Source organism: Rhamphochromis sp. 'chilingali' (assembly GCF_963969265.1).
Source record: "Rhamphochromis sp. 'chilingali' genome assembly, chromosome: 4".
Taxonomy (NCBI): Eukaryota; Metazoa; Chordata; class Actinopteri; order Cichliformes; family Cichlidae; genus Rhamphochromis; species Rhamphochromis sp. 'chilingali'.
In genome coordinates, this window is record NC_137948.1 from 22,346,459 (window position 1) to 22,372,601 (window position 26,143).

At 39.2% G+C, this 26,143-nt stretch overlaps 2 protein-coding genes across 2 annotated transcripts in view; one reads left to right on the plus strand and one right to left on the minus strand.

Annotated features, from left to right (window-relative positions):
- Positions 1-26,143, plus strand: part of ctnna2 (catenin (cadherin-associated protein), alpha 2) — a 353,288-nt gene that overhangs the window by 185,831 nt on the left and 141,314 nt on the right. The window lies entirely within an intron of this gene.
- Positions 19,798-24,571, minus strand: lrrtm1 (leucine rich repeat transmembrane neuronal 1). The gene has a single exon (XM_080880369.1). It carries the CDS (start codon positions 23,337-23,339, stop codon positions 21,786-21,788), a length of 1,554 nt encoding a protein of 517 aa, XP_080736495.1. The 5' UTR covers positions 23,340-24,571; the 3' UTR covers positions 19,798-21,785.

Genomic DNA, 26,143 nt, shown 5'->3' on the forward strand with positions numbered 1-26,143 from the left:
GTATCAGTATGCTCATCTCAGCACATTCCCCCAAATATCAAACAACACCTTTACTTTACTCTGTTTAGCCTGTAATGGTGTAGCACAGCATCATTATGTCCATAATTATAGAGATATCTTTTCTTCCAAATTAGAAAAAATAGATGATTGTTAACTACTGTAGATGCAGCTAATTTGCTATGAATCGATTTTTATTTAGTTTAATCTTTCTGTTTAATGGTGGCCTTAACAAAAGCCCCACAAAAGGAATACAGCCGTTCATAGATGGTGAGGGACAATATGTTTACAAGGTGTTTACAGCTCTCTTGGAGCACAACATAGTTTAATGCCTTAGACTTGAGATAGCATACAGCTCAAGCTAAATATGGCTGTGCAAATCATCCCTGTGCAACACAGGATGATGGTTTTGCATGCTCTCCCTTTGTGTCTGCCTTTTCCCTTCCTCTTTCTCATTTATTCTTTCCCTCCTTCTCAGAAACACACACACATGAATGTCACATCTGAGTGAATAAGAGAAAGATGTAAGATTTGCGGGCTGACTTTACTGTAAGTACAGCATTGTGTTTAGAGTCAAAGCTGCCCATGAATGGCAGTCCCCATCTGTATTCATTTATGCACTTGTTTAGGCTCTAATTAGTCAACTAGAGAGCACTGCCAAGCCCTCAACCCCCAGGCAGTGAGGCAAAAAAACTTGATCAACTGTAATATTGTAAAATCTTGTGGGTGTCTAATGGATGAGTCCTTTCATAATGGAAAAGCCATAATATGGCAGATAAGAGACGTCTGTTGTAATGCCTTTTTAGAAGGGGGTACATTTGTGTTGTGGCCTGCAGAGGCTACAGGTTTGAGTTTTGGTTCTTTTCTCCTCTAATTCTTCAACTCATCTTTAAATACTACAGTTGTTTTAATAGTTCTGGGGCCAGCTATATAAATGATGTTTTCACACAAAAGGCATGCGTATGCCTTTTCCAACACACAAACTGTTATTTTTTACAGAAGGTACGTGTGGTAAGAAATGTGTGAATCTCACACATACTTCAGACTATGGACAGACTTATTTGGAGTCAAATCTGACTTGTAAAAAAAGAAATTTCTTTTGCATGCCAGATGTGAAACCCACACAGCACACATCCATGTTTCCTGTTCTCCAATTTTTTCAGAGGGGCAAATTGCACTTCTGCTTAGAGTTTGTCTTAATTGTCACATCCAGTGACATTCATTCATGGTTAAAAATGAGGCTCATGCATGTGTAAAATTTCATCATGACTAAGATTTATATGTAAGGACCATCACTTTGTAAACCGGATGAAAATAATTTGTATGCACTTTTCTACCTTTGTGCCTGGACACAGTTTTACATGTAAATTTCCACCCCGATGTCTGTGGACGTGTTTTGTGACAAAGTGAATTTGTGACATTTTTTTCCCAGTGATAGACAAACAGACGCTAACACTAACATCACAGCCCATTCCCATAAAAATACACGTGGTTTGATTGATGGCCTCTTTGGTTTTTGGGTTTCCTTAGATGGGTTTCCATCTGCCTCAGGATTCTCAGTGCTTACACAGTGATCCTCGAAGGATGGTGATACAACAATTATCACTTGTTAATGTCACTTTTTAAAGATTATTCAAGCTTGTTTCCTATTTTTCTGTTGCCTATTTTTTTTTAACATTAATGTTTTCTAATTTATATGTTGATGTGATGTTGGTTAAGCTGTTGTCAGTCATTCATTCTCTTTGTTTTTTTCTCTCTATCATTGACCCGGTGCAGTGTCTCACTGCTTAACTTGAGCCCATTTTTTGTTGCACATAAATAGCATCAGTGAGCTCTGTGCATTTGTATGATTTGTCATTACAAAGGCAGCTCTAGCCAGCCTGTCCATCAGTCAAAGTAAGCGGTGCACTATTGCCCCCTTTTCTGTAAAAGCATTTTCTGCGTATTGACTTTCTAGAATATGATACTATAATTTAACAAATCCTGACTTTGCGTCCATGCAAATATACCCTAAATGAAGAAAGTGAAGAAAAAAGCTTAGTTAGTTTTTGCATTTTTAAAAAAAGATACAATAAAAATCAGTTTTACTTTGCAGAAATTACAGATAAATGTTTCTGATATTCACTGTTGTTTATCAGTACCCAACAGGCAGGCCTTTTCAGTCCATTTCCTTACTGTAGCTAACACCATTAAGATCTGTCTGTCTGGCACGGATCACCAGTTGCTTCCTGTCGTTCTGCACTTTTGCAGAAACACCCTTGAAAAGCGACTACTTTGCCTCAGTAATACCCATTTAGCAATCTTTTTTTTTAATTCAACATGTTAACGCTAAATATCCAACGCGTGCACTCATTAAAATAACATTATTTCCTAGAACCATGTGATGAAATTCGAGGTGGCTCTCCCTGCAACTCGAGCAACGTTAATCATCAGAAAATCAAACAATGCTATTTAAATCTTCATTACAAACTGTCAAACCACATTGATATTGCAGTTGTAAATGCTTCTTTCCTAACAACTGCATTTGTTTCTCATCTAATTGCCCCATGCAGAGATCAATAAGTATATAATGTTTTGATATGAGCCTGAAATACCAGTATTTAACTAGCATCCCTGCGTCAGACAGCACTCACTAGGCCCACCACTCAAGTCACCGTATCTCCCTCTGTATACAACATTACATAATGCATGTAAAATTTATTCCAGCTGTAACACTTTAATGGCCCATTGAATTTAAAGTGCATTATTTGCTGTGTGCTCTTAAATGTCCAGCATCACGTCTGCACTGTGCCTTTCTGAATGGACACCCAGACTTTAGAAAAAAGAAGGAATAAAAGGAAGTGGGGCCTGCATTGTGTCCCATCTTAAACAGCTCTATAATTTATGAAAGATGCATTTATATATACAGGCTTATTGAATATTCTCCAGCTCGAAGTAGATACCATTCCACTACACTGCAGACAGTCTAACTGTTGCCATGGTTTTGAAGAATCAGTTTCTCGGTTCCAATTTTTTTTGTTTGCTCTTTTTGAATTTCTAAACCTATTCAAACCTCCTCCTACAGCCTGAATACTGCAGGTGACTTTGTAAACACAGCAAGAAAGTCTTCTGGCTTCACTTTTGCCCTTTTTTCGGTAGGTCCTCAAGGCCCAATGTGTGGGTGGAACTGTCAGCAGCTGTTACCTTTTCCCTGAAATTATGCCTGTAAAAGTTTGATGGCATTTCATATGGAATAAATCCTTTTGGTCAGCTTCTCTACTGCCACCTCGCTACGCTGGAGAGATTCATGTGCGGTTGCATATTTTTATGTGTGCTGGTGACATGCCACAAATTTTCTTTGCCAGTTTAATCCTGTTAATGTTGACAGTGGACTGTATCCCAGTCCATCAGCAACAGACAGTGTTAAATGTGTTAGATGTGCTGTTAAACTCCAGGACAATGTAAATTCTCTAATGAACTTCTTTTGCATAACTTCAGAAACTGCTACGACCACTTTGAAGACAAGGATAATGTTCATGTAGGAACATGTATATTAAAAACGAAGGGTCCGCGGCCAGATGCTGCGAGGTGAAGGCGTTAATGAGATTCTACTTTTGTAGGTTATTATGAGCATGCAATTGTTCTGATTGATGGCGGCTTTACAAAAACAAGACGTGGATTCAGATATGTGTGAAAAATGATTCAGGTCGTTTTTCCATTTGTACATTTTTGCACTGACATAAGATACAGCCATTGCAGAAGACACAGTTTTACAGCTTCTACTTCCAAGTAGAAATGTGCAGAAAAAAGAAAAGCAATAAAGCCAGAATTAAATGAACTCTTCCTGTGCCAGTGGTAATGTGCAGATATGACAAGTATTTTGATGTTTAGTTTTTTGCAAGTACGTGCATTTCAGATGGCCATTATACTGGAACGCCATCAAGAGCACCCATGACCTGGATGATGAATCGTTCTTGTTAACTGTGGCCGCTGTCACCCGGTTTCATCAAACAATAGCTCAGTGTTGCAGAGAGACTGGGATGCTGACTACATGATGGCTAGTGATGTATTATATATTGGAAAGCAGTAGGGAACATGGTGTTTTCACCAGTTCTCTGTGACATCTATGCAGAGGTCAAGAGCATGAGAACTTGCTTTTAGAATAAAGCCTGCAGCGACAGACTGCAGTTGACCCAGTGGGTCAGCAATTCCCTCTGTTGTGAATAGATGCATTTACACTCTATGTTCCAAACTATTGCTGGTTTTGTTCCAAAGGCAGGCATGATATACACACACATCATTTGGGCAGTTCACAACAGTGATAGAATTTATGCCTACTCTGGGTAAACAGTTCAGTTACTGTTCCCTTCCAGTCCTGTTTCAGTGAATTTCTCTACATGAGTATAAAAGTGCTTTTAAGTTTAACTTAATCTTAGATGTTGTTGATGTCAATCGTTTTTTATTTGTATTTTCTCCACAACTTTATCAAGTGATGTGAAGAAACACACCACACCTCTTAGTCTTTGAATTCATGTGTTTTCAGTCCCATTTCCACAGTATAACATAAAGCCATGCTTTACAATCACTTTTAAACAAATGGGTCATTTTTAGTATGACACATTTTTCCAGTTGTTGTTTTTGCAAATCACATAAAAATGGAATAGAAATGTGTGGATTACTAAGCAATCTAATTCTGAATTTACTCAATGAACTCAGAGATGACTTTGGACCTCTAACCAAGAGCACTCCCACAAAACCAGTGGCAACACTACTTCTTCCATCTCTGCAGTTTCCAGGTTCTTTTTCAATATACTATGGCTTCTGTGGCAGGAATTACACAGCCTGTGCAGGGGTTCAAAGTGAATGGCTTAAGAATGGAGCGATGGCATGCTGACTTAAGGCCCTGTCATTGAAAATAATCAGGCCTCCGATGGACGTCAGGCACAGGAATTCTTATTTATTTGATAGTTTACATTGATAAACTTTAAAAAAAGATATTTTTCCCTTGATAAAAATTTAATTACAGTTTTACTTTAAACTGTTATATTTTTGGACCACAGACAGCGTGGTTTTCATGATGATCTCAAAAGCTGTACTCAAATGCATGGAAATAAGAGCGCTATAGAACGCACTTGAAATCTGCTAAGTACTGGGTTTTTTTGTTGTTTTTTTCCAGGGTGGGGGGATTGTTAAACAAATGCTCTGTGGAAAAGCTTCTGTGTTTATAGAATTAAAAACCCTTTCTGATCAGGCATTTTATTTCTTAAATAATCGTATCCCTAGAAAACTGCACAACTTTGTAAATCAACCACAAACCAACCACAACTATCATTGCTAGGCATTAACATCTGCATAAAAGCTGTTCACAAGGAGCTTCACGGCATGCATTTCCATTGTCGAGTAGGTCCTCTACGTGTAAGTGGCACAGTGCTATTGTAAAGACTAGTGGCAAAAAAAGCATTTTTGGTATGCATACAGATCTATTCAATCTACACATTAAACACTATTTTCAGTGAGCATTACCACTCCTATGCTCTACCTTACATGCTAAATTAGAGCAGTGTATTTTGCCACAGGCGTTCATGTTATCAACAACATCTCTGCTTGACATTAAATGGCAAATATGCGTTGGTACCAAACCAAGGCCATGCTCGTGTGCAGCCAGGCTTTCTCATCCTTTCTCCCTGGCCTGTGTTTTTCATTACAACAAAAGAGGACAGGATATTAGTCTCCCTCAAGGGCCAAGGAGTGACCTGTTAGTCACAGAGCACAGTACTGTTAGCTACGGGGCAATAATATGGAGAAAGAATGCCCTGTAGTTTAGGGTGGGGTTGGGGGATTGGGGTGAGCTATGGTCTGGTCTGAGCGTTACTTGGATACTGAATAGACAGTTTAATGATGTCATGTTGAATCAGCACTGTGCTGCAAAGTGAATCTAAAAAAATTTATAGCCTTTTCTTATTTTTTCTTTTCTTTCAGTCTAGTCATGGCTGAATAAGGAGTAAAAACATATTGTTCAAACTACAGGCTGTTGCATGGATATATAAAGATATGTTTGAACCACTTTTATAGATTTCTCAGAATCTCCGGTTCATCAAAGAAAAAAAGAAGACATAAGAAAACAGATAAGATAAGAAAACAGTAATTTCTTATTTACTGTAGTGCAAATCATTTTAGAGGCACACATGCCATCAATACATAAAGTAACCTGATATCTGTATAAAGAAATTGTAAGTCATTATAAGTCTTAGTGAGGGCCGCTACTTCATGAAAATGCAAATTTTGCACTACAGGTTAAACATGTAGTGACAAAAACAAAATACATTTTACTGCTGCGTGAGAGAATTTGTGCTTTGTGTGAAGCATTTGTTTCTGAGAAATTGCTGTTTAGTGTATATGCTTAAATGCGTTTCATGGCATCTGTATGCCTGTTTATCTTCTTGTCTCATTGCATGTGGGATTTTGTGTGCATGTGCTCTGTGGGGGGATGGTGGACAACCTAAAAACCGAAAGCCGCCAGGGTGACCTAAATCAAGAGAGGTGATAACTCAGACGGATAGCTGGAGATTACCCAGGGATCAAGAGGCTCAGTGGCCTCTCAAACAACAATGACTGGAGAGCATATCCCTTCTCACCGCCCCCTACAGAGATCCTTATGGCTGTTATGGACCAAAAACTTGCATGCCAGTATTTTCCATAAAGCTTATCTGTCACATGGCTCTCTAGTTGTTTCCTTGTTTAATGAACAAAGAAGCATCATGCTTTAAAAGGCTCCCAAAACCCCAAAAATACTTTAAGCTCATTTTGTGACTCTAAGATGATTTTGTTGTTTCGGTTTAATGTCCAGACATCGTACTTATCAGTCTTTTTATGCTACATAGTGTAGAATAATAGGATTTGTAGCACACCATATTAGTTTTTTTCAGCAACCATTTAGTAAACGATTATAGCTATTGAATTACAACTGGGTTTAATGAAATTGCTTTTGTGATTTGATTCTGTGTCATGTGTGTCTGTAAGCTGTATCTGCACGGGTGCGTGACTGCAGGAGTGCGTGGCCTAGCCATTAATTCATGATTGATTGATTGAGTCTCCTATACTGTGGCCAATAACAAGCCTATATTCTCTTCTCAGTATATCTGTGAGTGTGGGATGTGTTGGTGCGTGGGCTCGTGAAAGAGGGGCAAGAGAGGTTGCTCACTGATTACTTTGTGCTTTGCTTCGTCCAAGGAAATAAAAACCATTTGTTCAGGATAGTTAGATATGTCTTTTCCTTTCTCAGCATCCTCACCTTTCACTCTAAAAGGTGCTGCAAAGACAGGCTTTTTCAGAGATGGAGACTGAGTGGATGCATAAATGCTTAAAGAAAGAGAGGAGAAAAAAACAATTAAAGCAACAAGATTTTATCTAAAAGAACAGCTCAATGTGCATCCCTTTTATCTAAAAAAGAAATAATAGAAGAATGGCACGGTATCTGTTGCTATGAAATATATTCTTTTTTTTTACCTACATATTGAGATAAATCAGCATAAACAGTTTTTCAAAACCGACTGTGGTATCTTACTGTCATTCTTAAAAAAATATTTAAAGCATGGAGTATGTGGATGTAGGCCCATGCTTGAATATACAGTAAATTGTGATGGGGGAGGTAGCTTGCTCTAGGCGATGCTTGTTCCAGGGACCATCTGGTTGCATTGGATTTTGGCATTGTTCACACTGTGTTCTCCAAACCTTTAACCCGCTTTCAGTCTCTGTTGTTCCTTTCATCAGATGTCAAGGTTACAATTAAACTATTTCACAATCTATTTGATTTCATTGCCTTCTAGTTTACAAGAAAAAACAATTTAATATCTGATTCAGTAATATTTTATTTAAAGAGTTCTGTCTATTTTTTTCAGCTTTTCTTTTTGCTTACAAATTGTAATGTGATAGCAAATTACTTTACGTGCTAATCCGTCTCTCTCCTCACACTGCCAAATCTGCAGTTTTAATGAAACAGCAACAGTAACAAGGTGAAATATACTATAAACTACTTACTGAATAGTATGTCAGTTTTATAAGAATTTTAGATGAAAGTAAGGAGACGATTAAGTCGGTAGGATGAAAGCATTTCATTAAGCACTGACAAAAGGCATCAAATTAAGTAACATAAGTTAAAATGCATAAATGACACACTTATACGAGGACAGGAGTAACACAGCAGAATATCTCCGTTGGTCTCTTTGTGAGAAAGATATATTGAGGGGTTACAAACAAATTCTGCAGTTTTATACCCGTACCCCAACGTGGGGAAAACAAATCTAAAATTGTGCTGCAGTGGGTGCACCCCTTTTCAGACATCAGCATGCAAGATGCACAGTATAGTGTTGAACATCCAGTCTCTTCCCTTTATAAATACCTAAGAGCTGCAAAAGTGTCCTTGTACCAGGAAAGCTGGGATTTAAGAAATTGCTGCTTAAAAGGGGGTTATTTGGTGTTTCCAGGCTGTGTACTTTAACCTTTAGAGAGCTAAGCTTTAGCTGCTTGACATATACATTTAAGGAAATCAAATGATTTTGAGAGGCTACAAGTATCATGTGGAATAAGGTCACAAGATAATGAGTTATACAGTTGGGAATAATGCCAGTATGTGATATGGCTGTTTATGGTCGTATGGTTTTTGCTGCCACAGATGAATTTGAATATAAAACATTTTTGTTGTTTGTTTGCTATTTGTGTGTGTGCTAAAATTATACTAAATAGCTGAAATAGTTGCTTAAACAATGCCAAAAAAAAATAATTGTACATTAATTTCTGTTCCCTTTATTGCATCTGCAGATTTTGTAGCTCAGCTGAAAATTCAGCCACAGCAATGTTTTCTTTTACCCGGTTATTTTCTGGTTGGGTTCAACTTTGCATATCGGTTTGCACATTTGGATTCAACGTTAAAGCATAACTCGTGACATTTTTAGCTCTAGTGGAATTTTATATTACCCATTTTAATGTTACGCAAGTGCAGTCTCTGAAAGGACTTTTCATGGTTCATCTTTGAATAAATTGCTAACATTTCTGGAATTTCCCCTGAATATGCTGTGAGTATACAGTATTTCATTTTCAGAGTTTGTGTATTAGGTTTGTTCTGCTTAGCTGTTGTTAAATGTCTGCTTGAAGGCTCTTTTTCAGTTTAAAAAACAACAACAATTGCAATATATTCATTTTTATTTGCAGGCATGAGACTTAAAAAAAAAAAAGCCATATGGGTGGTTTAAACAGATTTTGTCGCAAAACTCTTTTTCATTGTTGTTGTTATTTATTTATTTTTATTTACTCGCGCTCGCTCCTTTGTGCACATATGGACGCACAGGCAACACCACACACAGAGTACAGACCGGACCAAATACTTTCTCATCAAACATCCTCCCATTGTCATCTCAGGCCCATGGGTTTCATTAGTGCCAGCTTTAAAACAACAACTCTCATTCCCACTCCCACACACTAGTCCCAAATGTTTTCAGTGAAGAAGGATACAACACTCGCCTGAAGGGTAGGTGCATGTAAAATTTCACAAAATAGCGAGAATTGGGAAATGCATTCTCTCCTCTCGTTTGACCGACTCAGAAGAATAACATGCCATCCACACTAACGCCGGTTTACCTTTTTAAATTCATGATCCCAACAAATGCGGTCGAGTAACTGTAGTTTGTGTTTACTGGAGAGATTCCAAATTTGAATTGCATCCAAAGTGAGCACCAAGCGTGTTTATTAATATAAAGCTTTAATTAGAGGCTTTCTGCTCTCTGCTATGAGCAGAGCGGACGATCACTATGGACGTCTTTTTGGCAGCGATTCTTTCCTTTTGTATTTGTTTTCACTGGATCTGAAGGATTTAATATGCCTCTTATGCTCCTAGGGCATCTCACTTTTATCCCTCATCTCACTGACTGTTTTCTAGAAATGCCCTTGAGCACCCCAAGTTGACAAGTTTTCCAGGGTGTACTGAGATAATCTTCTGTGTCACCAAAGCGTGTTCTCTGCATCCTAAACAAATTAGTGCAGAGAAGGTTTTTTTTTTTTTCTGTTTTCTTGTGCAGCGCTGCCAGTGGTTTAAATGGGAAGAGTAACAGCGTCTGATTTGTAGCGTTGTGACTTCTTTCCCCCACTTCAGTTGCAACAACTTTAACTAAACAGCAAAGTAGTGGACAGCAGCTGACTTTGAGGTTGCCTAGCAACAAAGTCAAGATGCTTCGAGGGCCTTCATCTGCAGCTTCATAATAAAAGAAGATCAGAGCATCTAATGTTTCACTGTAAAGGATATTTAGCTGTGTAGTATTTCTCACGAACATAAAACATCTCCCATCAGGTTTTTGATTACTGTGTAGGTGATTTTGTTTTTACCTGTAACACACATACACCGTGTGTAACTTGCGCTTCACTCTTTTTGTTGCCTGTCTGAAGTTTTCAGAAGGCCTGTGGGGACTGCATATCTAGAGCGATCAGACATTTTACCATAGGGCAGGGGACGATGAGCCGGATTCAGGAATCCCAGCCCAGAAGGCTGCCTTATTCAGTATTCTGCCAGTGTGTGATCCTGACCTTACTGTAGCATGTCCTTGGTGCATGCGGAGCGCAGCAAATGCCTTTTTGGGGGATTGCATGCTCCAGCCCATTTTAATGTGTCGTTTCATTCTCAGCACACTATCACTAAGCTGTGCAGCAGGGGGCTCGGAGCAACCATTTTGATGATGAGTCTGATTGAATTAATACTGTTGAAGCTGACACTTAATGGTTTATGATTAGTTAGAATCATTAAAAGATGAGGCAGATCTGTGTAAAAGACACCCTAAAACCCCTGTGTTTGCCATACAATGAGGGAATAGGTTTTAAACTATGACCTTAAGCTAATCCATGAAGTCTCACCTATTGAAAATCACACATTTTGTACACACACAACAAGCATTACAGGTGGCACGAGGTGCTGGACATAACACAACGAAAGCAAACTTCTCTGGGTAATTTAAAGTTGTTGTTTTAGAGTCGCTTGGGGAGGAATATCGATGCAAACAAGATCTTGCACTTCTACACGGGATCACCACAGCAGGTAGCTCCACATATTTGAGTTTGCCATTTTGAATTTTTTATGCCAGATGACCTTACTGACCCGGGCCCACAGGGATTTGTCTTCTCCTGGGATTCAACTGGTGATCTTTTGCTTGTAAATTCGTAAAACACACCACCGTGGAGCTAATTGACTTGGAGGGAATGTATTCAAATTCATTATAGAGCAAATATTGTTAAGCAACAACTTTTCTTATTGTATTTTAAAACACTTTCTCCTCCACTGTTTTTGTTTACAGGGGAACTATAATCATCGATCTAAATGTGCATGATAACTGCTTTCTCATAATTATTGGCAAAACTGCAGTATATTTTATTTGCCTTTTTTTCAACGCAATTTCCTTTTACCTGTTGTCTTTGTTAATAGACTCTGTTTTTTGTCTGTTTCTCTGTGTTTTCAGCACCTATTTCCTCTCTTTCTCCACACTCCCACAGTTCGTCTGGCCATCTGGGCTTTCTCATGTTGAAACAACAAAAAAAGCACTTTTCTGTTTGACTCATACCTACTTCCTGTTTAATGATGCAGTGTGAATTATTTTCAGTTTTCTTTAACATACTTGCTGTCGAAACTAGAGTCAGATGGAATTTGCAATGCCGTAACGAAAACTAATAAATTTGTCACTAAACATTAGCTGTAGCGTTCTGATCGTAAACACAAGTTGTTCAAAAGTGGATCAAAGAACTTTGCAAAAGTTCTTTGATCCACTTTTCAAACAGATTGCTTTCCTCTATAAAACAACTGAAGTACCAGAGTAACAACTGCACTCCTTTCCAGCATAGGTAGACTGATAATCGCTGTATTTTTCACTTTATTCATTCTTCAGATGTCCTCTAAGTGGCAAAATTATTAGATGTAAACTCATAAATGAAATTTCTTTGATTCCCTAAGCATTTTACCAACAAAGGAAAACAAGCTGATAAATGCAGGCTTGTAGTCATTTTAGCTCTTAAAAGAACATCCTGGGTACAGTAAATGCAACACTGTACAGTTTGTTTGAAATTAAATGATTGAGATGAACATAGATCACAGAATTTATACATTTATACACAGTATGAAAAAACCCCACTTTAAATAAAAACATGGCCTGTCACACGTTTGTATTCTTAGAACTGTATTGCCTGTGTATTAAACTAGCGCGCAACATCACAGTGTAGTTTACACATTCAAAGATGATTGACACTGTGGGCAGACTCCTAGAATATCTCATGACTGGTAATTCAGAAACAGTTTTCAGTGTCACACTTTATTTTAAGATATACGTCGCATAGATATTCGAAAGCTCATTTAGCTCCTGGCAGCCTCACGTTTGTTTGTTTTTCTTTTTACTGTGCAAAGTTGTAGCAGTGGTAGAGGTGTTCAGCTGAAATGCTTTTTTGAAGTGACGGAGGGGGTTGATGTCACATTGCATCATCGTTTTTTGTAAAAGAGCAAATAATATTAATACTGTTCTTTATCTGTATATATTTATCAACCAAATCAACTATTACAGGTTCAGTCAGCCAGTGCTCATCTGTGCCCCCCCACAAGAAACACACACACACACACACACACACACACACACACACACACACACACACACACACACACACACTCCTTTTACCCCACCCAGTTGAAACAAATGGCTCCAACCCTCATCCCCCCACCCACCCCCATAACCCTACTTTTCTGTAGTATTGTTGTGACATTATGAAGTAAAGTGTCCTGATATGATTTTTGTTGTGATTTGACACTATCTATATCAAAGGTAATGATTTTAAATAAGTAGATTTAAATATTTAAAAAACTGTAGGATTAAAAAAATGAAATTAAAGAAGTTATATTCAAGCATTTAGGCAGGTATGCTTCCTTTCCGGCCATACAACAATATAAATATACCTCCCGGAAACAGCTGAACACACTGAGGCACCTAAAAGAGGTGGTTTCTCAAGGATGTGCCATATGTGTCATGCTAATCATTAAGAAAAAAACCTTCAAACATACTTCTAGTGGCAGGTAACAGTGCTAACAAGCCTACCCAGTGGCACTTTTGTGGTCAAGCCCAGCCATCGGTTTTTAAGGCAGTTAGGCTGCACAGAAACATGCACAGATTTGTAGTGGGGCACTGCTTGGTTGGCAGAATGTGATCCCAGCGTCGCTGCTGGCCATCAGAGTCGATAGTCAGCAAAGTCCAATAAAAGCTTGTCTTTCTGTTCCTCCTCTTCTTGCTGTCAGGTACAATGGTTTTCACAAGTTAGACATTAAACGCACCATCAGTTTAACTGTGGTACTGCAGTAATGCAAACATGCTGTTTCACTCTGCCATAGGCTGTCTGATCCCACTACCGAGTGTTGCACTCTTATGGTGACTGTCTTGAAAGAAGTGAAGCTTCAGTGTGCTGAGCGCATTTTTACCTTTAAGTGTGTAAGGATGTTGCATCTGACCCTTTCAGAGTTTGCAATGCAGACGTAAATATTTTAACGTTGTTCTCTCTGTCTCTTTCTCTCTCTTTCATGGCTTCCTTTTTGGATCCACTTGTCTTCTGCCCTGCATTTAATATGACAGGTAAGTCCATCTCTTGTATTTCTACCGACGCCTCTGGGCTGGATCTCACTTGTATGCATCGAGTGTCACACTGAGAATGTTTACCAAAATTGCATCTTAAGTACTGGGGATGCATCTTTAGTCCAATGGTTTTGTAAACAGTGAGCACATTCCCTTTTTCTCAGCTGACACTTGGAGAATGGGGCAATTCCATTTATGCAGCCAATCTCATTGGCTACTGGAGAGATGCCAATCTCCCTCGAAGATAGGGAAAAGAGAGGGAGCAAAGGGAGTAGGAGAAAAGCATTTATTCAACCTGACACAGATCAGATAAATGGGAAATGATAAATGCTGTCTATTTTTACTTCCCCTAACCGGTGTTAACTTTATATTCAAAGGGAAGCTCTTACGAGCTTACTATGCCTCTGAAAAACCTGATCAAAGTTTTGTTAGGGATTTACTTTTATTTTTCGTGATCTGCCTATAAATTATGAAAGATGTAATTATTGTGATTAATAATTTAGCATAAAGAGTGAATATGCTGAGCTAATGATATACTGCTTGGAGAGGAGGGAACAAAAAGTATGTGGTTATAAATTAAGAAAACAAAAAAAGGGCCTTGCTTTAAAGTCAGTTCCCATTATGCATTTAACTATTGCTAATGTTTTCTCATTTGAATTCTTTCGATATCTGATTCCGCCCACATCTAACATGGTAAATTTAAACATTTACCCAGGCAGCTTCATTTGTAGCTGTTGAAAAGGCCAGGGACCTTTTTAAAATGACAGCCAGGGTGACATTTACATTTAAGACAATCTGCACATTTTAAGACTTTAAATTTAAGTCCAGATAAACAGAATACCATTCTGTATTCGAGGAGCGTAACAGACGCTGTGGCTTGAATCAAATTCAAACCTGTGCCTTTTTTAATATTTTAATTTGTTCTCTAGCTATTTAAATTTAAAGGTTACAACTCCAATTTAGCAGTCATTATAAAAGAGCAATTTATTGTTTTTGTTTGTTTCACTTGTTTAGACACACAAATCCTTGATCGCCTTGGCAAAATTACTAAATGATGACATATGTATAGTCTTAAAAAACAAAGAGAAAACATCAAATTGACATTTTGTAGTTATAAGTAAGTGAAGATTGAAGCAGTTTTCATTCCTTTGGATACATAAAGTTTGAATCTGGGGCTCCAGATTAGGAGCCACTGATAGGAGACACCTCAAGGCATGAACGTTTGTTTTATTCCAGGGTCTGGTGGTCCCCTTTGCTTTTGAAATGTACACTGTCCTCTTGTCGAGATCACGGAAGCTCTCAAAGGCCTTCAAGAAATAAAGACCAAATAGCAGAGAAAAATGACATTTTGAATCAATAGAAGGCTTCGAGAATAACCTTGTCTCCTAATAATTACACACAGTTTCAACTAAACTACAACTTTTGAGTTAGCACAAGTGTGGCTTTCTATGGTAGTTATGTGTGATACAGTATAGAGACAGGCCTTGTTCCTTATTGACATTGTCCCCTCGTTTTATTTCTAATTTAGTCTTTCCAGTTTTGTTGCTGTTAGCTTTAACAAAGCTAAAATATGCTGGCCTTAAAAGCTTCACCACAATTTCCTGGATTCAGGCTGCTGGAAGTGAAGGAATAAGTGGCAAAAATATTGAAGGTGTGCTAGTAGACGGTGTTTTAAACATTTAAATAAAACTACAGGTCTCCTTTAATAATATGTCCCCAAAGCAGCACTTTGGGAATACCACATGCTAGTGGAAGAAGTGTTTGCCGTGTGCTGTCTTGTCTGTGCGCAATATTGGTAGACTACTGTACACTAAACATTACCTACATATTCTTTGTAAAGGCGATACATATTCAAACACAAACATTTTTTGTTATTTGTTGAATTTCTGATCGGTCCCTCCAAAGATGTTTCAGAACCTCGTAGGATCAGTCAGGAAAAAAGGCATTAAAAAAAAAACTAACATCACAAAAGTAAGAATTTTTCTTCCTGCTTCCTATCTGTTTGTTTTTTATTTTGGTTTTTATAACGTTCAGCTTTGGAATTGGGAAATTTTGACAAGTATATAACAAATTCATGACTAGTGCGTTACAGGAAAACTAGCTCGCTGCACTATTTAGACACTCTGTGTTTCCGTCTCATACTTCCATTGTTACTGATGTCACAGTCGCCCTGGCAAGTGATGCAACAAATATGTCCTCCATGGCAAGTATTTGTAATAGAAGGTATTTGTTGCTATAACCTTCAAATGTATCCCTTAAATATGATTTCATCCGCAGATTTTTTTTTCTTTTTACACTGAATCAGACTATGCTTTGTTATTAATTTCTACTTTAAGATAAGTGTTAGATATATCTCCAAACATCTAATTTAATAGGACAATGCCCATATCCACTAACATGGAAACAGGAAAATCATTATGTTTAAAATTGCATACCAGACAATGCATGATAGACAACGTGAGGTGTGAGCATTATATCCTATATTGGATTTGTTTAATATCTCATCATCTGAACTATCTGTAAAGGTATAAATAACTATGATAAAAGAACAGGAAATCCTGCTTTCAGTCCTGGATAAAGCTTTGTCGTTCAGCCACCGTAATACTCTGAATATTAGGCACTGACCCACATCTGCCATCATGCAGGTTACATAGAGCCCCAGATGCAGGCCCAGCTGTTGCCATGTATTATCACACTGACTGACCCTGATGTTTTAAGTTAAATGCAAGACAAAAGATTAGCATACGCTAATCCAACCATACCATGGCATGTAAGTTAACGTTAAAACAATGCACTATTAATAACAACAACAACAACAACAACAACAATAATAATAATAATAATAATAATAATAGTAATAATAATAATAATAATACTAAGCCTCTCCCACCCCCTAAGTCAGAGTAATGTCAACCTTGCCCCCATTCTCTAACTAGTTTTACCTTCAGAGTACCACAGCTCTTCCATATGTAGGTAAGAATAATGACTCCTCAGTCATTATTATTAATTCAGTGTTGCTACAGTGTGGTGCATGTAAATGAAGCAGTGGGCAGAGAGAGCTATAGGCTGCCTGGAGAGTTAGCCTGAGTAATGAATGTAATTATTGTGCCCGTGTCTGTTTTAGCAAAGTTATTATTTTGACAGTTTGCGCCACATTCATAAGGAAAGGTCTGGAATTAAATTATAAGCTTCCTTTACTTTTGCATCTAAATGTATTATTTGTCAGAGTAATCTCTCTGTATAATTTATGTGTATGTCTGTGTGTGTGTGTGTGTGTGTGTGTGTGTGTGTGTGTGTGCGTGTGTGTGTGTGTGTGTGTGTGTTAAATTCCCCTCTTACTGTCCTCTTTCAATTAATCCCCAGCTTGTACACGCAGGTTATATAAACACTGGGGTTTTGATAGTGGCTATCAGTGAATTTAGTGCTGTAGAATCGCACTTACACCAGTCACATGCGGCATTGGGACTAAAAAGGAGGGAGAGAAGGGGATGTACAATGAGAGAGAAAATGGCGTGTCAGAGGATTTGGATTCTAAGATAATGTTGATGATTATTAGAATATTGATCCTGATAACCCACCTGTTATAAAAGAATCAGTGCAAAGCCACCCACACATTGTCAATAGTCATCAGCAGCTCCTTACAGCCCACTGCAGTACATGCTGCCACCCATGATTTAGCTCTGCATCCAGTTATGAGGGGGTGTTTAGCATTTATTATGCAGCACAGTCCCAGTCCCAGTGAGATGGCAGAATGCTGCCCGATCAATACCCCTCACAGGAACCTAGGTTAATTTATTCATTTTAGAATGTTCTCGTGCCTCTATGGCCCTCTGTGGTCTTGCCTAACACGGTAGGAGTGTTTAGTTACTGACACTCACACCATTGCACAGGCCCTACGTGCTGAAACTCTGACATCATTATGCTAACGCCATATTGGTACGTGTTATTAAGCTGTCGTTTTTTGTGATACCAAAAGTCGGGCTGCCCTTTTAATAATACTGAAGCATGTTTCTGAATGCTCGCTATAGTCTGGCTAGAATGTGTAGAATTTGAGTCCGCAGGGTCTCTGTATTGTTAGTATTTGACCTTTAGTTCTTACCCTGGCCTTATGCACCTAGTGTCCCACTTTTTGCAAACCATGTCAGAATTTCCTTTTTCATTGTTTTGACCTTTGCTCTTCATCCCTTTGTGGCTTTCTGTCCAAGCACCAGTCGTGTTGTTGGTCTACAACATATCCCTAGACACCCAAATAGTTTCCAAGTCTGTTATGCAGGCAGCATATGCTTGAATTTGCACACACGAGCTACAAGACAATAGCTTCAGACCTATTAGCTTGTGATCTGGACAGGCAGCTACCATATATCCTCTAGCTGCCAAACAGCAGCAGCGGCAGCTCTGCAATCTTATGCTCTCCTCCCCGGCTGCTCTTAAGTAAAACAACAATCTCACCCTTTTCCTCTGACTGAACAGTGATCTGATTATGGATTATTGCAGTTATGGATTTCCATGTAAATAAAACATATCATCTCTAACCATCAGTTTACGCCTCAAAATGTGAGGACGAGATGAATACATTTGTTATCACTGTGATCATTTTGGTTACCACTCATCTGTATTGATTTTTACCGAGCATCATCAATCAAGGCACTCATAATGGATGCTGTCTGAGAGCACATATCTCCCTTCAGAGAATTATCACCTCAGGCTTGGGTCAAGCAGAGATTTGATCTCTTGTCAGTTAGATGAATTGATGTCTTACAGACACAACAGAGAGAGGTAGGGAGAGGATTAAGGTAAAGGTGAGGAGGAATAAAAAGAAGTCTAAAGTAGTTAAACTTCAGTCCTGAGGACTCAAAGGTATAGAAATAATCATATCCATTCTCCATCACCATTTGCCCTGGTTGCTTGTTTAAAAAAGTAGTTAAATGAAATCAATAGTGGTGCTAGTACTGGCCTCCATGCCAAGCATCATCCAATATTTATATAAATGAAGCTTCACAACCTCAATTTACCCTGCAGTTGCCTGTTTAAGGGGCTGTGAAGTACCTGAAGGTAAGGGGAATTCTGGACAGGATATGAAGATGAAGAGAATAAAATAAATTTCTGTCCCTATCAAGATGTCCTTACATAGTCATTTGCATTCATGTCATTTGACAGGTCATGATTTCCAGCTGTACCGAGTTTTGAATCAGGGTGCGCTTGCTACAATAAAAAGGAACCAGATCGTAAATTTCGCATGGCAACTTTAAGCCATTGCCAGTCCCTAAAACACATTTTCAGAACTGCTAAATTACTAAGTTGTTCCCAAGGCTTGAACTTCAAGCGTCATGGCTACACTTTGGTTTTTTCTTTTACTGGATCAACTACATAAAAGTGAAATAAATCCAGTACTGAATCTGTGCTCTGCTGAAATTCCATGCCACGCTATCAATAGTCAAAAATAAAAACATAATTTCTATTTATATCATTTTATTCATCTCCCAGAATACTCGCATAAAAACTTTAATTGTAGCCTGAGGCCTCTGGTAACAAGTACAGGTATTTGTTTTCCTTTCACTGACAGCTGGAGAGACCCTCTGGGATTTAAGTTGAACACTGAGGGCCGCTGTGGTTGTTGCATTTCATTATGACCACACCATTTCACTTTTGCCAAGTGCTCAGACTAAATTATTATTTTTCACCCACTGCGAGACATTTCCTCAGACACTGGTTTGATGTTAATGATTCATACAGTGTTTATTGAGATAACTTTAAGATTTAAACTAATCTTAATTTTGGGACGTATATATCTGAAGAGAACAAAAAGGGTCTAGTTTGAAAACCGATTAATGACCAAGTTATACAATTTTATGTTTATGTATGTTTACTGCTGCTTGCATTATGTATAGAATGGGACAGTTCATTCATTTTAGAAAAAAATCACTGAATTCCCACCTTGTCCTTCATAATAATTAGAATGATTTCTATGTGATGGGATTTCTTTGGGCCTGGGAGAAATCCTATGAGCTGTGGGAGGAAACGAAGGAGCTTCGGTATTACATATTCTGTGGCTCACTGGCATTCTGGCTAGCATTTTGGGGATCTCGAGTTTGTAAGAATTAACACAATTAAATAGATCGATGAAATGTTTCAATATAACAATATAGTTTCTAATTTTCTTTTTTAGCCACTCGAATTTTCCCTTCAAAATATTTCATTTAGACCCAGTAAATAGTGGCACACTTCAATTAAATTTAATCCTTACTCTCTGCAAAAATCCCCTCCCCCCTCTCTGTTTTTTCCAGACACTTTATTGCTTAAGGGACCTTAAATCCTCTATACTTCTTCTCAGGCTGGGTTTACTCCCAGGCCTTTATCAACCTCAACAAGTTATAACAATTTAAAATACACCAAAGCATCTCATTTTGTACCACTTATTGCAAATGATTAAAAAGAAGAACAGCCAAACACCATCTCACAATGTTATCGAATTAAAGATTTAAAGAATGTAAACTTATTGTGTAATGATTGTCAGTGAGTTCTTAAAACATTTTTATTCCTGATGACTTACAAGTTGTAAACATTATCTTATTTATCGCAAAATAACACAAAAAATAATGCAAATTGATCTTTTTGTCTTCTTCTCTTTTTTTTTTCTCAGAAAAAGCTGCTGTAAAATCAGTATATTGATGTTGCCCCCGTTGTGAAATTTTTCAGAACATGGTGCACAATTGGTATAATGCTGCCACGGTATGAGAATGTGCACACTAGAGAGCAGTCTGTTCCCTCTTTCTGCAGTCGTTGTGATCCTCCATCTCTCTCTCACATAACATACTGTTCATGTCAAAGGACCCAGGAAACACAACATCTGTCAGTGCGCTAATGTACACAATAAACACCAAAGGGAGAAGGATATATACACGCACCTGGAAATGGCCTTGTATTCAACACACATTTTACATCACATGAAAAGAAAAACAAAAAAAAACAAAACAAAGTGACCAATATGTGCAAATCTTCTTGAAGCTGGTGAATAATTCCTTCGGTGGTTTGGATATTATTTGAACAGTATTTTTGATTTTACTATGGATGGTCTGAATGATTGTTGGCTTTGGTGTGCTTGATTCAGTAAGAGGAGGCAACGCTCCTCTGCGACAGCCAAAAGGTGAGAAGCAACGAGAGGCATAGCTTTAGCTCTTTTATACTCTGCTTTCTTCACTTGGATGGAGCACAAATATTATGATATCACTAAATGAAAATATGATTACTGATAAAGGATGAAATAGATCGTTTTTAATCTATTCACAGACAGGCAATGGGAAAGAAACTACACTGATAGAAAGTCAACACAATGAATGCAAAACAAAATGTGATTCAATCCGAGAAGAGGTCTAAAACTCAGATGGTGGGTTTTACACTGGAGATGAGATGCAGATATCCCTCTTCCCCTTTTCTTCTTTTTTGTTTTTCGCCTTATTTTTTTTAGGGGGGGGGGGCTGTTTGATGCACTGCAGAGTCATGGCTCTACAGTCCACGAGCGCAAAGACTGCGTCTGTCGTCATTCATCCTCTCTGACAGGCTTCTCATATACAAATGAGTTTCTGTGAATAGCAATTCATTTATTTAAACACTTTTTTGTAGTTTACAAAAGAAATAGATTATCTTTTTTTTGTCCACACTTGCACGTCTTCTTCTTTAACATATTTTACACAGTTTTATTTTTACATTTTTAATTAAACTTAAATGTGTTTTTAATATTTTAAATGCTCAAATATTGTGTGTACCATAATACAAATGGTTTCTTTTTTTCCTCTCCTGTGTCCCCAGTTTATTTTTAAACAATAATTAAATGTCCTGAAATAGAAAGACACATTAAAGCTCAAATATCCATCCTCGAGAGAAAAGCCTCAGCACTGTATTCCTCTCTCTTTTTCGATAGAACACGAACAGGTCCAAGAGTCCCATGACCATTATGTGACTTCAGATCAGCAGCAGATAGCAGTAGCAGTAAATCCACCACAAAATAGTCAGCCACATGAAGCACACTTCTTCCACATCACAGTGAAATGCTTTGTAAAAAAAAAAGTGTCCAGAAGATTGAATAATTCCTTCTGTCCCCCTCCCCGGTGTATCCAAAAAGGAATTTACTGTATATCCAGATAATCACAGGTAAAGACTTACTCAAAAGCAGGGTCACACTTCACATTCCCGAGAAGCTTGTTGTTGGCAAGTGCAAGAGCCATATTCATTGATGATTACCAAAGCTCCCTCAATATGGTTAGGTTTATAGTCAACATAGTACTCTGGTGTAGAAATTGCAGCCATCTGCTGCATGCTTTGCTTTTGCTTCTGCTTACGGCGCTGACTGCTGAAGCACTGCCTCAGTTGCCTTATTCCAGCTGGAAAGCACTTCCATGCCACGTATAGCATGAGCACTATGATGAGAAAGGAGAAGATGAGTGCCATGGTGCCTGTTACCACCTTGTGGATCTGCATGGTGCTCTCTAGGTCATCATGGCCCACTGTGACAGTGAAAGAATTTGTGACCACTTCACTACCCTCGCCCTCATAGGGGTTGGGAGTAATGGGGCCCAGATCCCTCGTGGAGGCGTACAGGCCTGCTGTGGTCACCTCTACTGGGGGATCCTCACATAGCTGAAAAGCATAGACGGCATCCAACACATCCTCACCCTGTGCTGTGTCAGGGCTTGAACACAGCAGGGAATTGTCATGCTGGCCTCGGAAGGCACTCAGCCAAGAGGCCAAGGCACACACATTGCGGCTGCACTCCCAGTCATTCCCTGCCAGGGTAATGCTGTCCAGAGATGACCACGAATCCAGAATGCGCTGGTCCACAGAGGTCAAACGATTAGAGTCTAGCATCAGTACCTTGAGGTTTGGTGTACTCTCAAAAACATGTGGCTCGATGTACTCGATTTCGTTTGCTGACAGGTCAATCTTCTCTAAAAAGTGCCATGTCCAGTCTAGTGTGTTTACAACAATAGTGGCACGATTGTTGTGCATGTACAGAGTGCGTAAAGAGATGAGGCGTGGGAAGTGGGCTAGGTTGACTTTAACTAGCTCATTGTGCTCAAGATGCAGCTCAGTCAACTTAAAGAGGCCAGCGAAGGAGTTTCGTGCCAGGCTCTGCAGTTGGTTGTATCCCAAGTCCAGAAACTGCATGCTCCTGCAGTCCTGAAAAATCCGCACTGGCACAAATTTGAGAGCATTGTAGCGCAAATGCAAATTGGTGAGCTTTCTAAGGCCGTGGAACAGGTCAGGCTCTAGTACCTGCAGCCTGTTGTATGAGAGGTCCAAGATACGGAGGTTTGGGAGGGGCCTAAAGGTGCCATTTGGCAGACTCTCAATCCGGTTGTTGCTCAGGTCTAACTCCTTGACTCGTCTCAGCTTGTCAAATGCACCCTCCTCTACAACGTCAATGCTGTTGTGATCTAAATAGAGCCAGGTGAGCTGTGACAGACCAGCCAGTTGGCCTTCACGCAGCTCCGTTAAGTTGTTCTCTCTCATGGACAGGCCCATGGCACTGCTCAGATTGCGGGGAATGTCTGTGAGGTTGAGCCCCTCGCAGTACAGCAGCTTGCTGTCGCAGCGGCACAACCTTGGACAAACCCCCTCTACCAAGGGAACTGTTCTTAGAAAAATGCCCAATGAACACAGTATCAACCCAGGGGGCTTCTTCAGTGGCCACTTTAAGTACAGTCCAATTAGAAGGAAATCCATTAGCATAAATATCCAGGGATGTCAGGGAGAAAATGTCCATTGAACCACTCTGGATATCGGTTTTGCTCGTATCAGATCATATTTATCGCATCATATCTATCTCGTTCAACAAGCTGTCTCATTCTATGTATGTCAGCTGAAGACAGTGATAGTATTTTTGTTATCAAGTCCCAAAAAATGCCAAAAAAATAAAGTCTCTTTCCTTACGTTATATATCAAGCAGTGGGTGGAGAGTAGAGGGGATGGAAAATCAAACTGTCCTCACTGATCAATCTTATTCGAAAAAATTCCTACTCACCCCTATTCAAAAGCTGACAATCTCCATTCAGCATCTCGCTTTGTGCCCCAACACTAATTATGTGCGAATCTAAAAAAGACCCCACTGTGGTACAAATTCTCCCCCCCTCCCTTCTCTCTTTTCAGTGGACACCAGATCCTTGGCAGGCTTACAATGTCTTAGTTCTCTTCAAGTGAAAGAGCCAGAAAGAGAAGGAATCCAAGTAGCTTTCAGCGAGATGGTAGGAAGTGCAAGTACCCCTGTCTGCATGAGCTCTGTCTCTCCTGCTCCTCCGCAGTCCTCTGCTGCAACGATCAGAGGGAAGAAGAGACAACCAGCGAAAGAAAAAAATAAGCAAGAATCTTTTTTTTTCTTTTTTAAAATAATCGGTCTTCAGCTCTTTCCTCCTTTCCCTCCCGCTTAAGTTTCAAAAGATCTGTCAAAATGTGTTATCGTCCATCGCTTGAAGAAATCACTGACTTGTAAGGTTTAGATCCATTCAAGCACTTAATCATGATTTCAGTGACGGACGCAAGGGAAAAACAAAAAAACAAAACAGGATATAAAGAGATGAACCCTGTTCACTGTTTTCTTGTGTAACAGTATTCCTCGTCATCTGAGTGGCTCATATTGGTTCGGTAGCCGCTCGCATCCCCCGTGGCTCGCAGGTTTCGTTTACTCCCTTGCTCTCTGGGTGTCTTCTCAGCCAGCTGGAAGAGGCTGCTGAAGGCTGGTGCTGGTAGGCAGGCAGGGGCGGTAAATGTGGGAAGCAAAGGAGCGCGCAATCCCTTGCAGCAGACCAGTACACTGACAGCGCATGCAGAAGCACCTTCTGTTCACTGAGTGTCGTAAGCCACTCACAATTCAGAGTGCTCGCTCCCTTTCCCTCACTCTCTTGCTCTCTTTCCCTTGATCGCTCTCTCACTTGTTCATGCTGCTCCCCTCCTCCTCTTCGCTCTCACATCTTCCCTCACTGCTTTTTTCTTGCTGTGTTTTTCTCTGTGCCTCAGACATTTACATATCCAGAATGGGCTGGGCTTAAACCAGGGGCTTTAATGAACCCCCTCCACCCCCCATATCTCTAGCGCTCTCTCTCTCTCTCTCTCTTTCTCTCTCTCTCGCTCTCTCTCTCTCTCTCACTGTCTCTCTCTCTCCCACACATACAAACACTCCTTCCCTCCCTCAATGACTGCAATGAAATCGGCCTCTTGACGTTGTCTGATTTCAGGCTTGCAATGATGAAAATGGGATCTTATATTATTTCTTTTCTTAAACAGATGTTTGCTTATATATCTGTGCTATATAGATGGAGAGGGAGGAAAAGAAAAGATATATAATTTCATCAAAGAATTTCTAAATATCTTCAATGAGACTTAAATGCACTAGTCACCATGTATGTCCTTCATTATATCATAGATGCCACAGGAGCATACGTGTATATATGGTATACTTGTTGCTTGCTTGCCAGCAACAAAGGTCGGCCTGTGAGTCAAGATGATTATGGCGTTCTTCATGTGCTCAAACCACCAGAAATTCTTTGTCGCTGACAGTTATTGCTGTCTGTGTCCATTGTGAATGCAGATGCAATTGTTTCCCACATAATATTAGCATTAAGCTAACATAGATATTCCCTCTGAAGGCTCACTTGTCTTCCTTTGCACTTCTCTGGAATTGCTTCTAGCCGTGTCATTGTTCTGCCCTAAAAGTTCAAAGACAATGAGCTGTGACTGTGTCTTATAGGCTTCACACGAGCCAAGTTTTAAACTTCTGACTCACCTCCTTCCTTTTCTGAGTTAATTGCACATTGGCTAACGGAACTTTCTTGTTCACTTATTCAGAAAACAATGAATTTAAGATGAACAAAAAAGAGTCTGAACAAAAAGATAAAGAGTGTTTTTTAATTTTTAATTATGCCTGCTTGACAATCCAGGCTGAGGATATAGAGCCAAGTATACAGTGTGAGAACGAGACGAGAAAGGATGGGAAAGGGTTTACATCGGCGTACGACCTCAGCATTCCTAGCCAAACTAGCAGTTTCCACAAGTTTCTCGAATTTATTGCCTAATTCAAAGTATAGACAGAAACAATTGAGAGGATTATTTCAAAATGTAGGATAGATAGAAAACAGACAAATGTATATTAGCAACAAGTGCGGAAAAAGCAGAAGCCAGAATGATATGGGTAAAAATGAAAATTTGACAAAGCACAACTTATTTTCTTCTTTAAAGTTTTACAGCCTCTGGCAACCGGGGAATTGCATTACTGCCATCTTCTAGAAATAATTGCGATTTGCTAAATAATTCTGTAGAGCAGATCACGAGTCGATCAATAGATCTTTTTCTATGCAATGTTTCTGCTAGTATTTATCTCTGCATTTCATTGTTGCAGGTGATAAGCATACAGAGCCAAGAGGCAGGTGCAAGCATTGATTGGTTAATTGGGAACAGGTGAGGTGGGTGTGATTGTCATGTGGTCATAACCAGGAAGACAGACTGAGGACATCTGGTGGATGTTTGAGGGGTGACATGAAGCA

What these genes read in the sequence shown, in the direction of transcription:
- lrrtm1 (XM_080880369.1), bottom strand. Translation starts at nt 23,339, where the DNA reads ATGCTAATGGATTTCCTTCTAATTGGACTGTACTTAAAGTGGCCACTG.